The sequence below is a fragment of the Suillus discolor genome (assembly GCF_016758755.1).
Source record: "Suillus discolor strain FC423 chromosome Unknown F5147scaffold_17, whole genome shotgun sequence".
Classification (NCBI taxonomy): Eukaryota; Fungi; Basidiomycota; class Agaricomycetes; order Boletales; family Suillaceae; genus Suillus; species Suillus discolor.
This window is the reverse complement of record NW_024541264.1, coordinates 350150-364415: the sequence shown is the minus strand read 5'-3', so window position 1 is coordinate 364415 and position 14266 is coordinate 350150. Positions and strand designations below refer to the sequence as shown.

Below are 14266 nucleotides of genomic sequence, written 5' to 3'. Positions count from 1 at the left end.
GCTTAAAAAGCTGACTGCAGTGGGGTCCTCAAATGCAATACAAATTGACAATGTAATACAATACTCTGCGATTCATCAGTACAAACAAACATCAACATCTGCTCATCGCTCTCCACGACGAGCAAGACAGTATGCTAGGCATAGAAGACTACGGTAGCGACGTCGACAGTGAAGACGAAGCGCCGCCCACCGTATCGTTTCCTAAAGCACCAGTACCAACGCCATCGAAGCCCTCAGGCCTCTCCCTACCTGCACCCAAATCATCAAGTCTCTCACTTCCACCACTAACCAAAACAAAACGCACAAAGAAGATCGAAATCACGCTCCCCTCGCTTCCTTCAAATGATTCTGATACAGATGACCGACCACCAGTCAAGAAACCCCGAATCACATCCAGCAAAGGGGCAGGCGCATCATCCCTTCTCAACATGCTACCCGCACCTACTCAGCCTCTGCCCGTCAAACCCAAGAAGGCTGAACGTATGCTTGGAGGCGGAAATGGTCCGGGGTTAGTGTTTCATGCACCGGCGAGCGTGCAGGAGGACGGCGAAGGAGATGGCGAGGAAGCATCCATGTCTTTCCTACCCCCTTCAATCAAGAAGGGCAAATCCAATGTCAATCTAGACCGTGAGGACTATCAGCCTCAAGCACCGTCAAAGGGACCCGTTGTGAACTTTTTCTCTCTCGGTATGTTCCCCGCGACTCTGCATTTCTTATCCTGATCCACTGCAGGTACCTCTTCGAGACCTAATTCTACTGTACCTTCTACGTCCACGACACCAAACACATTCACACCAACCGTCTCGTCTGCCCCTGAGGTGGCCTCATTCACTCCCCCATCTCCAACGCCTACTGACCCCTACCCTGGATACTACCTCCTCCCCTCCGGTGCCTGGGCCGCTCACGACCAGGCATACTACGCCACATTCGTCAAAAAGTGGCAGAAAGAATATGACTCCCAGGTCCGCGCACTCGAGAAAGGTGAGGTGGAGAGAGAGGCAGAAGAAGCGGCGGAGGTCAACATGCAGACAGAGATGGAGAAAGCACGGAAAGAGATAAAAGAGAGGGAAGACAGGAAGGCTCTTACAGGCGTCAAGACCGGGGAGCCAGAACGACCGCGGATGAACGTACAGGTCTGTGTGCTGTTCTGGATGCTTCCGTTGCATGGTAGACTAGTCCTCACGATACTATACTCTACAGGGCGCAAAACTAGGCTCGACAGCTCGTTCACGACATCAATTGACGACGCTCCTCACAGACGCTTACCAGAACCGGGAGGCAATGGAGGAGAAGATCGCACAGGCACGCAGGAACAGGAAAGAGGCAGGGAACAAATATGGTGCGTGTATTTTCCCTTGTGTAGCCTCTCCATTACACGACTCATCAATCCTACAGGTTTCTAGGTTCTTGGAAACGATTATACATTATGTTAGGGATATGCTGCTGCTGCTAAGAGGGTATGCATAATATTTACGAGATGGACTATGCTATATATTTAATAGATCCGCGTCTGCCCAATTACCATGCTCGATGCGTCAAAATCGGACCTGGCTCTCGCTGCCATGGCGTGCGTAACTGCACGTCTCACCTGGCAGCAGAGAATTCTGCCCACAAATGTTATCGTTTGCACCCACAAGGGAAAAGAACACGCACTTGTAACACTCTTCGTTCCCTCACTAATCGCATGCTTTGCGAGCTCTCCGGGAAGAATAAGCCTCACTGCTGTCTGAATTTCACGCGAGGAGATAGTAGACTTCTTCGTATAAGATGCAAGCTCTGCACAACGGGAAGACATCGGTCGCTGCCAAAATAAAACAAAATCGACCAAAATGACGTACTGCTCGCTTCCGTGGCGATCCTTTCGAACAGGTCATTTACGAATGAATTCAAAACGCCCATTCCCTTGTTCGATATCCCAGTATCGGGATGGACCTGCCTTAGCACTAAAAGGGAAAACATGTTAGCCAGTTATTGCAGCCGAATGCGAGCAAAAGCGAATAGGTAAACACACCCTTGTAAATGTAACTGCTGTATGTCTCCTTCCTTGCCTTCTTACGCTTCTTTTTCATGTCCCCATCTTCTTTAGAAGGTGCCTTCCTAGCTGCTTTCTGCTGTCCCGCTGACGACACGGGTGCTTTAGCAGCTTTGGAAGCGGGCGCCTTGGAGGCGGTTGAGTTGGGCTGAGTCAAAGGTAAGCAAGTTGTCAGTTTGAACGTTGACGAACTAAGATACCTTGAACGGCATAAAGTCTTGCTCAAAGCAAAGTAAAAGGAAAGAAAACACAGAAAACACGTAAACACCCCTACAAAGACGCGTCGCGCTTTATACTAGCCGACGCGCTCCCAAGCGGAGCTTGAAGCGCGGTGGCGGTCTTGTTAGAATAGGAAGGTTGCTTTTCGGGCGCCCGCCTAGCTCAATCGGATAGAGCGTCAGACTTTTACGACTGTCGGTTCCATCTGACGTAATCTGAAGGCTGCGAGTTCGACCCTCGCGGTGGGCTATTGTTCACTTTTGCTTTTTGAACTGTAACAAGCCTTGAGTGCGTTCAGCTGACCATGAAATCAGCATGTTTTTATTTACTTCGGCGAACTAACATTAATTAACTATCCATAGACCAGTGACTAATTCCCTAACTCATTACCAGCGGCCCGCCTCGCCGGAACTTCGCTTCGAACCGTTCTTTTGCTGCCTCGTCGACTGGCATGCATGTGACAGGCTTTAGACTCATGACCAGTTCCTACTACGTCTCTGAAATGTTAGGTGTTGGTTTCGCCACTCGACTTGTCCCTGGTCACGAGCCTAGTAGGCAGGCCCTTCGTTGAACGTTGAGCCCGGGCAAGTGGAGCGAAAAAAAAAGAAGTGGCCTAAAATACCAACAAAATACTATGACAAACCAACGGCCGGAACTACCAATTTCTGTCTCAAGGGTATTTCAGACAAAGAAGACCCATGATAGATACAGATCGAGACGAACCAGCTAACAACACAATCATGATCGGTGGGTCGCGTAATCATTTATTCGCTCCTGCTAGCGGGTTGTTCTGACATTCTTTATCGAATTGTTTGCAGCAGTGGTAGCATCAAAGTAGTCTCCCCTGGAAAGACCATTAGACGAATGAACATATATATTGAGATGAAGATAACATACTAACTAGTTTTCAACATCTCGATAGTTGAGCAATGATGCATGCTCTGCCTCATGGCTAACGCATGGCTGGGTATGGCCTGAAATAAACAATGAGGAACGAAGAGGAATAATTGTCTCCCTTTGATTGGTTTGACCTGGACTTGGCAAGACCGGACCTAACATATTGTGGTTCGAAAGTTCATCAGAGAAAATGAACGGGGCAGATTATCTTGAAGCAATCCAGTCCATCTCCAGCGAAGTAAACATGCGCTCGGAATAATATATCAAGAAAAACGGTAGACGTGAAAAGTCTGACAACCAGATAGGAGAGACTCTATGTAAGAGGGTGTTGCGATACATTCTCAAAGATGATTCTAGTGCTTGCCTTCCTCCGTGCTGTGTACTTCAGGCACTGACCGAGCACGATTCACCCACCCTCCAACGATCCATGATCCTGCGAGTAAACCGAGCAAGACCCAAACTCCTCTGGTTTGCTCATTGTTGAGGGGCCTAGACTTTGCGTGCAAATCAGGCCCTTGCTCCTTGGCAGCCCGTACCACATTCGAGACCGCCTCGCCAACTTGGAAACTCCGCTGCAGCCCAAGATCATCGGCAAAATCACGGAATAAGCCAGATTCAATCGCGGGTTTGGATTGACTTTCCGGCTCGATAACCACTACTTCCTCAATAACCACCGCGTCCTGAGGCTTTTCAAGATTGTAGGTGGGACCACCATCAGGATGTGTCGCAGACCCCGAAACAACGTGCAATTTTGGGTGAGATGGCTCTATGGGCTCGGGTTTCGGACTAGAGGAATCCCAAAAATCGGGAACGAAGGGCTGAGGGGATGATCATCAGATATGAAAATACAAGGTCGTATCAAAGAGTTCGCATGTGACAAAGACTCGATATGGTCGATGAGGAATAAAACCATTAGGCCCGTAACTTAAACCGGACCGCCTCATCGATCAAGGAAAGAGGGGAAATACTTACTACTTGAACGGGTTCGCGTGGCCCATCTTGAGAGAGGTTGGGTAATCTGACCAAGAAAAAGTCGGGCGTCTTTGATGCACTCGCGGGCTGGGATGCAGGCGGTATGTCCGGAGAAGCAGTCTGTGGTGGAGCGGCAGATGAAGACGCATTGCGAGATACGGCGGGCGTAGGTTGCGAAAAAGGAAGAGCTTTAGATTCCTCATGCACCTGAATTCGGTTTATGATGTCAGATTTGTTGCCTTTGCTGATGATACAATCAGTTCGGATTTCAATGCGAAGAGAACAAAGCAAAGAAGTTAACCGTAGGAGCCGAAAATGACTCACGTCGAAAGACCTCGGGTTTTCGCTTCATGACGCAAAGTGACCAGAGTCTCATTTTCCCAAGTTCGGGAGAGAAGAACCGTAGAAACAAAATTCCTGTGGTTTACTGTGAAGCGTGACGCATTTATTAGATTTTTCTGGCCCAAGACAGCTCGAAACATGATTTTTGATGTTCAAGTTTGGTTTGGTTGGAGCACTGTTCCGTGCTGTTACCACGTGCCACGCCATCTACACAGCTTGATGTACGAGTCACATCTAAAGTGATTATCGAATGATTTGGAAGTCCTTTGTCAGGCTCGTATCGACGTCGGGCCAAGGGTTACCCGCTGTGGGTATTGATTATCATCAAACTTGACTAAAGAAAGTTATCGTGAGTCCGGGTCCTGGGATCATTTGATACGAGCGCTTGATGACTTGATCTATCTTTTGCAGCAATTGACTCCTTGCCTCGTGTTTCTATCGCGTGTTCTCGACCTGCTAATAATCAAAATCCTTTTTTGATTTGGCATGACTCTTTTCCTCATACTCTAATCCCCAGCCCTCCGTTATTTCAGCTATGCTTCTCTCTCCAGCGTAAGAAAAGGCCACAGATCTCCCAATTATCAGCCTTCAAATGTTTTCTTCATGCAGATCAACCAGCGCCAGTCTTCCCTCTCAATCTTTTTGGGGAAAGTTCAAGAAAAAAGACAAGGAGAGCGAGTTCCGCGAGAGGCAAGCCCAAATGGCGCTTGCACGACAGCGACTCCTCACACTTGCCTACGAGGATATGGAGACAGTGAGAATGGTACGAACATTTCCCCTTTGCCCTCATATTATCTTGTAATTCCGTCTTCCGCCACAGCTACCTAATAGTTTCCCCGTAAGTGGCGGTGGTCGTTGCCCGTGTCCGGCTGATTTGTTCCTGCACAGGAACTCGAAGCAGTAGCTAGAGATTGGACAAAACCTCCCCCAGATGCCGTCTTCGGCCTGCGTGTCCCTGTTGAATTCGCATCTCTTCATGCCTCTGTAAGTCGACGCTGTCGGGTTGGATGATATGTTTTGATGTCATTGCCAGCGGCTGGTTTCCGGGCCCTATATCTATGTGCGTGATCGAATTCTACCTCTGATACGGGTGGCTCATGGCAGACATGAATAGCTGACCGGCGAGGATTCATACCAAATTGCGATAATGGGCGTGCAGGGGCTGCGGGTGGAGATTGTAAGCGACGCCCCTCCGCCACCTGATGAACCACCGTAAGTTTGATGCCATGATCATGAACTCGTCTAAGCTAATTGTATCATAGGCCACCACCGTAAGTACGCTTTTGAGTCAGCCATGCACTGCTTGAGATGTCTTCAGTCCGCCGCCAGTCACGGAAATGCCTGCCACGTTTAACCTGGAGCTCGTACCCGGCCAACACGTGGTCCTAGAAACAACAGTTGCTTCTGCTGATGATGTCGATATGGCCCGTATGGACGACGGTACCGTTGTCGATGGCCAGTTCTGGGGCAAGCTGAACATAGTGCACGACGGCGGCACTCACACTGTCGACTTCACAGGCACCCGTATACTCAACCCTGACGTCCCACCTGACATGCTCTTCGATTCGCGTGTCATGAGTAAACTCACGACCGCTGCCAAGCCTTCTTCTGTTAAATGCCACCTGAGCATCCTTTCACCTGCCCAGCAGTATTGCGATGTCATTCTCTCAGTCAACCCGCTATGGAGGCTTGAACTCACATGGCCCCCTGCGCAACCAGTTAACGAAACCAAAGTGAAATATTTTCTGCGTGTTCACCCTGGTGGTGCGCTCGAGCATTTTGAGAGTGAGATGGTTACGACGTCGTTATATTACGAAGCTGTGTAAGTGTCATACCTCTCATTCCTGGATCATTGATCCTTATACTACGCAGACCCGACCCAGCGATGGTCGATCCTAATGATTTTATTGCACCCCGAAATGGATACGCTATGACTTTCCGAGATTTCGTGCCACACCTTATGAGTGTCCTAGACCAGCTAGGCATGTCTATGCATGCGCGAACTAACTTCATCAAGTGCGTGTTCCCATGCCATTCATCTGACATAACCGACACCGACACTGACGTTGACGTACACAGTAACAACATTTCCGCATTTTCAGCCCACAAAAACATTGCCTACCGCTTCCTCTCCCCTTCAAAGATAGCCGCCGCAATTGACATTTCAGTTACTTCTGACCCCTGCGTCTTTACGCGCCTATTTCTCATCTTCCGCGGGTTATCGGACGACGATGTGGGATTGTTTGCAGGTGCAGGCGAGAAGGAGGCGAATTCAGTCAACTGGAGAGAGATTGTGGGGTGGAGCGAGAATTCGAAGGACACAACTCAGTTCAGGCTTCTCGAAACTTCTGTGTTTGAAGTTACCTAGGAGGGAGATACCTTTGAGCCGAGGTGGATAACTGGTCTTCCCACCTCCAGACGTGTCCCTCATGTCACTGGTGATTCCTTGTTACTCGCCAGAGATTAACATTCTTCTGTTTCTGTTTTGCGACGCCCCACCTTTTTGAAACGTCTCTGCATTTGATATCTTAGAACATTGTCAGGCTATACCATCGCTGTCCTGCACATGCTTTCTTGTCACGTCCGCAGCTATTATATCTATTCGATATCTGCTCCGCCTGCGCAACTTTATATTTCTCTGGTCTTGCATTATTTTGACGACCCTGGCTTTCCTACATGTTTCTCTTAGCGATTTCTCTTTCTCTTGATGATATGTTGTTGTATCCGCAGTTGTACTGTAGTCGATATCGAAATTGTAACAGTGAAGGATTAGTCACCACAGTCATGATGCAAAAGCGCGTGACCGTGACGTCACGCGACGCGTTCGATTGGTCTCACCGATCTTGTCTTCAACTACCTGCATACACGATGTCCGAGTTAACAGCATAGTAAGTTCATTTCATCTTTCGCGCAGAGTCCCGTAATAATCATTTAACTCAAGTGAACTTGAGCGTGAAGCTAACATTGCGCGCAACCGCGCGCTCCTGGAGGAGCTTGATCTCAAGGACGTTGTCACTCAACTCGGCATCCCGCCCAAACCCAAGCCTGCCAACAGAACAAGAGCAAAGCCCATACAGCCTGCGAAGACAGTGAAACGAGCGCGTGAAGTTGTAGAGGCGCCTCGTAGGCAAAGTGCACGTCTTAAGAATGGAGTCGTGAATCCAAATGAAACTGCCGCGCAGAAGAGGCAGCGAGAGGTGAGCGCCAGTATGATTGTAGTCTTCCAGCATTTACGATTGATCACGCTGCAGGAAGAAGAAAAGAAGAGGCGCCAAATTGAAGAGCAAGAACGCCTCGAGGCCGAGGAGAAAGCTCGTCTTGCAAAACGCCCCAGACATCAGGAATTGGATCTTACTACGTTGGGGGACACACTAGAGGAGTCAGAACTCAGCTCACTCCGATCATCCCTGCAAGCTGTCACGAATGTTCCGTTACCAAAACGTATCGCAGATGTGAACGCATTTGTATTTGATGAAGACCAGAAGAATGAAGCTGAAGTTGAAGAATTGAGAAATAAACTTCAGAAGCTGAGGATAGTGTCTCGCGCCAAGGTGACTGCAGATAGAGTCTACAGCGCTGCCTACCACCCCGATGCTACCAAGGACCTAGTATTCTTTGGGGGTAAGGTACCGTGATCAAGTTATTGGCAAGTCGCTAACATGCATGTAGACAAACACGGTCAAATTGGAATATGGGATGCCAGAGCTCCTATAGATGAGGTTGAAGATGAAGACGGTGACATCTCCGCGGACCATAGAGAAGGCGGGAAACATTGGCGCCTCCAGTGTCACTGGCCAGCTTCTTCGACATCGTCAATATCATCTATAAAATTCGACCCAGTTGATGCGCATAGTGTGAGGACACCACTTGTTCATGGAATGCCTGCACTAAGAGCATTTTATAGCTATTTACGACCTCATACGATGGCACAATACGCCATTTTTCTTTTGTCTCGGGGATTTCGCAAGAGATATTCTCTTCAGAATATCTCATCACAAGTGTGGATCTTCCAGTTAGTGGCCACGAAATGTGGATATCCGACGCTGCCGGCGGCATCACCCACCTTGATCTTCGGGAACCCAAAGACAAGGCCTGTTGGTATGGTCTCTCACCTGCGAAAATTGGCACCGTTAGCATCAACCCGACAAATCCACATTTCTTGCTTACGGCTTCGAACAGTCGTGTATTGAAGTAAGACATAATTATCATCTATGCCCTTGTCTTCTTTTCTCAGCAATGGGTTTCTAAGGGTGTGGGACAGCAGGAAGCTGCAGAAATTGACCTCCGCGACTGGCCCATATCAACTCAGCCAATACACTGTCGAAGACTTAGTCTATTCAAAGAAGGGAAAGGGCACTGTTCGCGGTATATTTCAACATGGAAAGTCGGTGAGCTCAGCATACTGGGACCCGAGAGGGAGAAGTATCGTCAGTACGAGCTACGACGATTCAATCAGACGTGGGTGATATATTTGCGTGCGTCAAGGCAAACTGACCGTTTTACAGTGTGGGATTTGGATGTCGCGAAGTACAATTCGTCATTCGGTTTCCCCTCCTTCACGCCGTTCCGCGGGATAAAACACAACTGCCAGACAGTAAGGACCAGCCTTATCATCGTACTCCGTTCTCCTTTATTGACGCTTTCCAGGGCAAATGGGTAACTATTCTTCGTGCGGTCTGGAATCCCAACCCAGACGTGTTCCCCCACTTCACAGTCAGTAATTTGTTGCAACCGGGCGCAGCCTATCGTCTGACTGGTGGCACCATAGATTGGGAATATGAGCTACGCTCTGGACATATATTCATGCAAGGTACTCATCCACACATTAGCTGGATCCTTTTGACTGGCTCTGACAATTTTTTAATTTTAGGGACACTTGATTGCAAGACTCAAAGACAGTCGGTCAGTAATCTGAGTTCTGGGTGACCATAACTAACTTTGTCATCTCAGGCTCACTGCTACACAAGCTGTAACATGCTCCCACCCAAGCATTGTCGAAAGATGTGCAACAGGAAACGCAAGTGGGCGTTGTGTACTCTGGGCACCACCAGATGTAGAGTGACGGGATCTAATTCATATCGTTGTATGCTATCGTAGCGGCGCGAGCGCCAATCCCCGACTCCACAAGAAGACACCAAGACAAAATCTGATTCGCAGATATTTGTAAGACAACAACATAGGACGCTTATGCAGTTTCGACCCAAGACAAAGAAGCCACCAAGAAAAACAACCACTTGAATCTACTCAACTACAGTATACTCAAGCTACTCGAATGCATCACTCGTAGTCGGGTAACGATGAAACCATATATGCACTGCGCGCACACGATAATTTTTTTGTTTTTCCTCACAAAATAGAGACAAGAAACACACTGAACTGAGACACTATCCAAGAAGACCGATAAACATTGGTCTCACTGTAGTAGAACTAAATTGAGTAGACGTCTAAGTCTCGAAGGCAGACACTCCTCAACAGAGAGCTGCACAAGAGGAAAGCTTGTGCAAGACAACACAATAATGGTAACCTATGTCGGCAAATTCACTTGCAATTGGTGCCATGATATTTGCTGGTGGCATAGTGATACAAATACCGTCGTATGAAACACAACCATGAAAGTTTACCAGTGACACTTCGAGTAACACAAAGGATTAGATTCAAGCGAAGTCTTCAACCATGTGCAAAAGCGTTCGGATGCTTCAAAAAATGCAAGATTAAATTGTGGATAATAGAAGGCATCGTAATAACGGGGACATTGTTTCACACCATGAGGCTGATTGCAAGGATGACATTATCCCTCATCGAGGAGGCAAGACAAACGACAGGGCAACTTTGGAAAAAACCCCTGAAAACACATGAGCTATACTGCAATGATACGAAAGAATCGAGAAGGAATTATACTCGCATGCGTGCTTCACTGTATCCGCAACCGAGCGGCTGACAGGCCCCAGACTCGGACCCAGACAATACCCCCCGGAGTCGGTGACAGACTTGCCCCACAAACTGTCCATTTCCTGGACGTTCTCACTTTCCGAATAACGGGAAGTGTATGCACTATGGGTTTCAAAGGGATGTCTCGCAATCGCCTACTTCAGTGACTTGTAAGTTGTTCAACGTTGAACGCAGACGTTTGCGCCAAGCTTCAGGTGTCAATGTAGGCCCAGTCTATTCCTGGCTTTCTCCTTTCCACCCCTCTCTTCAATCCAGATGGCTATAATCTCGTCCATGGCGAATGCTGATGGATTTGTGGAGGAAAATGGTTACTCGGTGCGGTTAGGGTCCGATAGATCAATTGTTCATGCGGAATGTCACTCGACTGTGACCTCACTTTTTGCGCCTACTATTTTCCAAGTAAGTTTCCCGCACTCAATACCCATCTGAGTGTCTGGAGTCTGGACGCGCCCCAGTGGTTGCGGCAGAAACGATTTCTGACGACAATTTCCAGATTCTGTCGCGCGTACATGATTCGATGCGGACGCAAAACAATATTGTGGATTGTGCTCGAAAAATCTATGCGCAGATCCCACTTGACAAAATTGCGAGACGCCGTTGCAGTAGGTGATACGATGTGATAGATCAATCGACGTTTTCGGGTGCCAGTTTCTGACGCTGACCTTCCCAAATGGTGTGATTATTGAACGTTCGAACGTGGAACCCTCGTAATCGTCACTTGGTATGCTATATGGTCTAAGCCTGTGGCAGCAACTTGCCCTACCCAATGCCCATGGATAAATCATCACATATTCGAGCTCACCAGCTCCAGCACGAAACGATTATCCTTGAATTATCGTTTGGTTGAGGAATGAAGCTTAGAAACATGCGGCGGTTTCAGAAGAAGGCGCAGCTTAGGTGGTGAATTCGGAAGAGAGGGCTGTGGGTTTTCATGCATCATGCATCACGACTGCAAGCTTGGGAAGCGGAAGAATCTGAGCTTTCACTGCAGTAAACCGTGGAAATCGAAAATTAAGGGCGCGTGAGATAATAAATAAATCAAAATAACGCGTCCTTGCACCAGAACATTAATCATGTCTCTCGACGACATCTGGGACGCGCCAATTTCCCCCACTCACGCTGTTACGCCACATTCTGATACAGTTAGCTCTCAGAAGCGCCCAAGAGAGACACTATTTCTTTCTGACTCAGACAATGAGGATGACCGACCAGCGCCGAAGAGACCTACTAGCTCGGCACCAAGACCAGACGTAGACGCGCTCTTCGCCGACATCGATAATGATGACGTAGGGGAGGAGGATGACTTGAGATATAAGCCCCTTGCACCTGCCCTTGACCTTGAGGCACTCCGCAAACAGGCCGAAGCAAAACACGCACTGACACCCCACCAAATCTTGCCTAGCAGTTCTCCACCAAGAGATTTAGGTCCCGACGAAGACGATGAGGGGGAAAAGGAAAAGGGGAAAGGAAAAGAAGGGAAAAAAGAGAGAAAGAAGGTTGTATTACTCGATGAAACAAGTTTAATTGGAGCATCGGGATTTCCACAGCTCATTCAAAATATCAAGGACTTTAAAGTCAAAGGGAAAGGTCATGAGGTGAGTTACACTGACAGCGTACTTGTGCTCTGATGCAGATATCCAGATATCTGTTTAGCATTCAGACCTCCAGCGCATTCTCCAAGTGTACCAGTTTTGGTCTCATAGATTATATCCCAAGACTCCGTTCAAGGACACCGTTGAGCGCGTCGAAAAACTATGTCACTCAAAACGAATGCAGGTACGACCGAATATTAATCGCATTCGCATATCACAATCACACATCAATGAAGGTCCGACTAAGTGTATGGCGTGATGAGGCGAAAGGCCTTGTCAATGGCAAGGAACCAGGAGAAAATGGTGGCGACGATGTTATCGACCTCACCGATCCAAACCTTGAGGGCGCAGACGTGAATGACGATTCGTCCTCTTTGCATGCCCCATCCCTTCCACCCTCATCGTCAGAGGCCGAAGATGACAACTTTGATATCGATGCAATCGTCAGAGAAGAGGAGAAACGCCTCGCTGCGTTTAGAGCACAACGTTCGGTTTCCCCTGCACCACCTGTACCGAAAGCCAAATACAAAGTTTTGCCACCCGAAGTTGCAGATGGGATGGATATCGACGAAGAGGCGATGTGGAATAACCTCGAAATACTTGATGACTCAATCCCCAACCCTGCTCCACCTCCGGAAAGTAGTAAATCGAGCCTCTCAGTCGATGACCAGGATGAAGAGATGTGGGATATGGTGCGGGAATTGGAGAGAGAAGAGTATACAGCATCGAAACAACTTCCTGTGTCATCTGTGCTGAGTACGCCTGCGGCAGAGAACACTAACATATCTCTCGGGACAAATGACGAAGACATTGATGATATATATGCGTAGATTCAGATGGTACGTACATGAGCAAATGCCATATTATAATCTTGTCGTTGAACACAATAGCCGAGCTTCTTTGATCATCACGTCCATCCGTCCTCCCACTCCAACCAATGTAGACATACTCTTTGATATCAGAAGAACCGCCAGGCTTAGCTAAGAATAGCGTCTAGCCGGATTCACGTGACCTAAGTCTTGATAAACAGATCTTGGATGATCACAGAACGATAAACAATGTCTTCGACCAATCCAATTCCAAACCTTGAAGCAGGTATTCAATACTGGGCCACTCAGCCCGCAAACTACGACGGCGTGCTTGGTCTGCTTCATTGCTAACCGTTTTGCCATCGAACATCGGCTAACATCGCATCCAGGTGGATTTGGAACGGGGGTGACTCTGATCTCAATCCTCACCGACGAACTTTTGTACTGAAGTATTGATGACAGTCACTTCCTCGTGTTGATTCTCTTGGATCACGTCGCTTCCTCCTCGACCTCCTTCCTGAATTATCCACAGTTCCATCACCGTTTCGGAGTCTCTCCGCCCCTCCATCCGAAACTAAGCGTGTGAGAGCTCTTGACGTTGGCGCAGGTGTCGGGCGCGTCACATCAGACGTCCTCCTTCATCTTGTCTCGGATGTTGTCCTGCTTGAGCCTGTAGAGCCTTTCATCAACGAAGCCCGATCTCGTGGAAAAGCCAGCGAATCCGGTTCAGAAATCAACGACAGCGGGTATAGGGTTTCATGGAAGGGTATCGCTGATCGATCGAAGAGCGTCACATTCTTGCAAGGTGCCTTGCAATCTTTTGACCCGGTCGTACTAGGGACACCCCTGGATCGTGTCGGTTATCTGCCGCAAGGTGGTGAAGACGAAACGGAAACGGGATTCGACGTGATATGGTGCCAATGGTGCCTCGGTCACTTGAGAGATGATGATCTTGTGCATTTCCTTCAGAGGAGCAAGAAGGCTCTACGTGATGCGAGGAGTCTCATCGTGGTGAAGGAGAATATATGTGGCAAGCAAAACGAGCCGGTGACTGTTTTTGACGAGCAAGACTCTACCTTCACTCGGTTTGTAAGAAGTGATTATGTATTACAAAACCTTGACTTTGCTCCATAGGTCAGATCTCGCATTCAGAAATATTTTCCGGGATGCTGGTCTCAAAATCATCGAAGAGAAAATTCAACACGGGCTTCCCAAAGGACTATACCCTGTGAAAATGTACGTTTACTCTGGCTGGACTACCATGTCATTATGCTTACTTGCTTCAGGTACGCACTACGGGAGGCATGAGATGTCCTTCAGTAGTTGATTATCGTCGTCAGCAATGCATGCATGCGTTATATGTGATTGCGTCCGTAGTGCAAGAGTATGTACCGTCGAGCCAACATAAACACATTGCTCATCTGACATCATCTGAACTTCTATGCCAACGTCAT

The 14266-nt window shown here is 48.2% G+C and overlaps 7 protein-coding genes and 1 non-coding gene across 8 annotated transcripts; 6 read left to right on the top strand and 2 right to left on the bottom strand.

The window, feature by feature from the left end:
• The first annotated feature begins 76 nt into the window (after positions 1-76).
• Positions 77-1673, top strand: F5147DRAFT_93211 (mitotic checkpoint regulator, MAD2B-interacting-domain-containing protein). The gene is made up of 4 exons (XM_041444475.1): positions 77-687; positions 733-1133; positions 1201-1339; positions 1396-1673. The coding sequence occupies exons 1-4, from the start codon at positions 132-134 to the stop codon at positions 1401-1403; spliced, it is 1104 nt and encodes a 367-aa protein (XP_041294836.1). The 5' UTR covers positions 77-131; the 3' UTR covers positions 1404-1673.
• F5147DRAFT_744768 (histone-fold-containing protein) lies at positions 1585-2557 on the bottom strand (the record flags this gene model as incomplete). Its single annotated transcript, XM_041439707.1, has 5 exons — positions 1585-1604; positions 1654-1776; positions 1839-1943; positions 2012-2180; positions 2555-2557. The coding sequence occupies 5 exons, from the start codon at positions 2555-2557 to the stop codon at positions 1585-1587; spliced, it is 420 nt and encodes a 139-aa protein (XP_041294835.1).
• On the top strand, positions 2403-2500 carry F5147DRAFT_t65. The gene has a single exon. It is a non-coding gene; the product is annotated as a tRNA-Lys (tRNA).
• A 944-nt stretch (positions 2558-3501) lies between the features above and the next one.
• Positions 3502-4602, bottom strand: F5147DRAFT_771764 (uncharacterized protein; the record flags this gene model as incomplete). The annotated part of the gene is made up of 3 exons (XM_041441283.1): positions 3502-3966; positions 4121-4364; positions 4445-4602. The coding sequence occupies 3 exons, from the start codon at positions 4600-4602 to the stop codon at positions 3502-3504; spliced, it is 867 nt and encodes a 288-aa protein (XP_041294834.1).
• A 452-nt stretch (positions 4603-5054) lies between these two features.
• F5147DRAFT_573288 (uncharacterized protein) lies at positions 5055-6830 on the top strand (the record flags this gene model as incomplete). The annotated part of the gene is made up of 9 exons (XM_041431147.1): positions 5055-5225; positions 5283-5300; positions 5351-5446; positions 5496-5522; positions 5577-5674; positions 5725-5733; positions 5781-6284; positions 6335-6478; positions 6542-6830. 9 exons carry the CDS (start codon positions 5055-5057, stop codon positions 6828-6830), a joined length of 1356 nt encoding a protein of 451 aa, XP_041294833.1.
• Positions 6831-7297: 467 nt separating this feature from the next.
• Positions 7298-9814, top strand: F5147DRAFT_633012 (WD40-repeat-containing domain protein). The gene is made up of 11 exons (XM_041432835.1): positions 7298-7350; positions 7404-7659; positions 7714-8083; positions 8132-8316; positions 8367-8653; positions 8712-8920; positions 8968-9056; positions 9110-9175; positions 9231-9272; positions 9333-9364; positions 9413-9814. Exons 1-11 carry the CDS (start codon positions 7331-7333, stop codon positions 9522-9524), a joined length of 1668 nt encoding a protein of 555 aa, XP_041294832.1. The 5' UTR covers positions 7298-7330; the 3' UTR covers positions 9525-9814.
• A 1595-nt stretch (positions 9815-11409) lies between these two features.
• F5147DRAFT_685998 (Swi3-domain-containing protein) lies at positions 11410-12990 on the top strand. Its single transcript, XM_041436717.1, has 3 exons — positions 11410-12006; positions 12065-12187; positions 12240-12990. Exons 1-3 carry the CDS (start codon positions 11485-11487, stop codon positions 12831-12833), a joined length of 1239 nt encoding a protein of 412 aa, XP_041294831.1. The 5' UTR covers positions 11410-11484; the 3' UTR covers positions 12834-12990.
• A 71-nt stretch (positions 12991-13061) lies between these two features.
• Positions 13062-14120, top strand: F5147DRAFT_771760 (alpha-N-methyltransferase NTM1; the record flags this gene model as incomplete). The annotated part of the gene is made up of 5 exons (XM_041441282.1): positions 13062-13146; positions 13202-13218; positions 13275-13897; positions 13947-14048; positions 14099-14120. 5 exons carry the CDS (start codon positions 13062-13064, stop codon positions 14118-14120), a joined length of 849 nt encoding a protein of 282 aa, XP_041294830.1.
• Between the last annotated feature and the right edge of the window lie 146 nt (positions 14121-14266).

Bases quoted from the DNA above. Each gene is read 5' to 3' on its own strand.
- F5147DRAFT_93211 (XM_041444475.1), top strand. From the start codon at position 132: ATGCTAGGCATAGAAGACTACGGTAGCGACGTCGACAGTGAAGACGAA. The intron at 688-732 runs GTATGTTCCCCG...GATCCACTGCAG, and splicing joins TGTGAACTTTTTCTCTCTCG to GTACCTCTTCGAGACCTAAT. The intron at 1,134-1,200 runs GTCTGTGTGCTG...TATACTCTACAG, and splicing joins GACCGCGGATGAACGTACAG to GGCGCAAAACTAGGCTCGAC.
- F5147DRAFT_685998 (XM_041436717.1), top strand. From the start codon at position 11,485: ATGTCTCTCGACGACATCTGGGACGCGCCAATTTCCCCCACTCACGCT. The intron at 12,007-12,064 runs GTGAGTTACACT...ATATCTGTTTAG, and splicing joins TCAAAGGGAAAGGTCATGAG to CATTCAGACCTCCAGCGCAT. The intron at 12,188-12,239 runs GTACGACCGAAT...ACATCAATGAAG, and splicing joins GTCACTCAAAACGAATGCAG to GTCCGACTAAGTGTATGGCG.
- F5147DRAFT_633012 (XM_041432835.1), top strand. From the start codon at position 7,331: ATGTCCGAGTTAACAGCATA. The intron at 7,660-7,713 runs GTGAGCGCCAGT...ATCACGCTGCAG, and splicing joins CGCAGAAGAGGCAGCGAGAG to GAAGAAGAAAAGAAGAGGCG. The intron at 9,365-9,412 runs GTCAGTAATCTG...TTGTCATCTCAG, and splicing joins GCAAGACTCAAAGACAGTCG to GCTCACTGCTACACAAGCTG.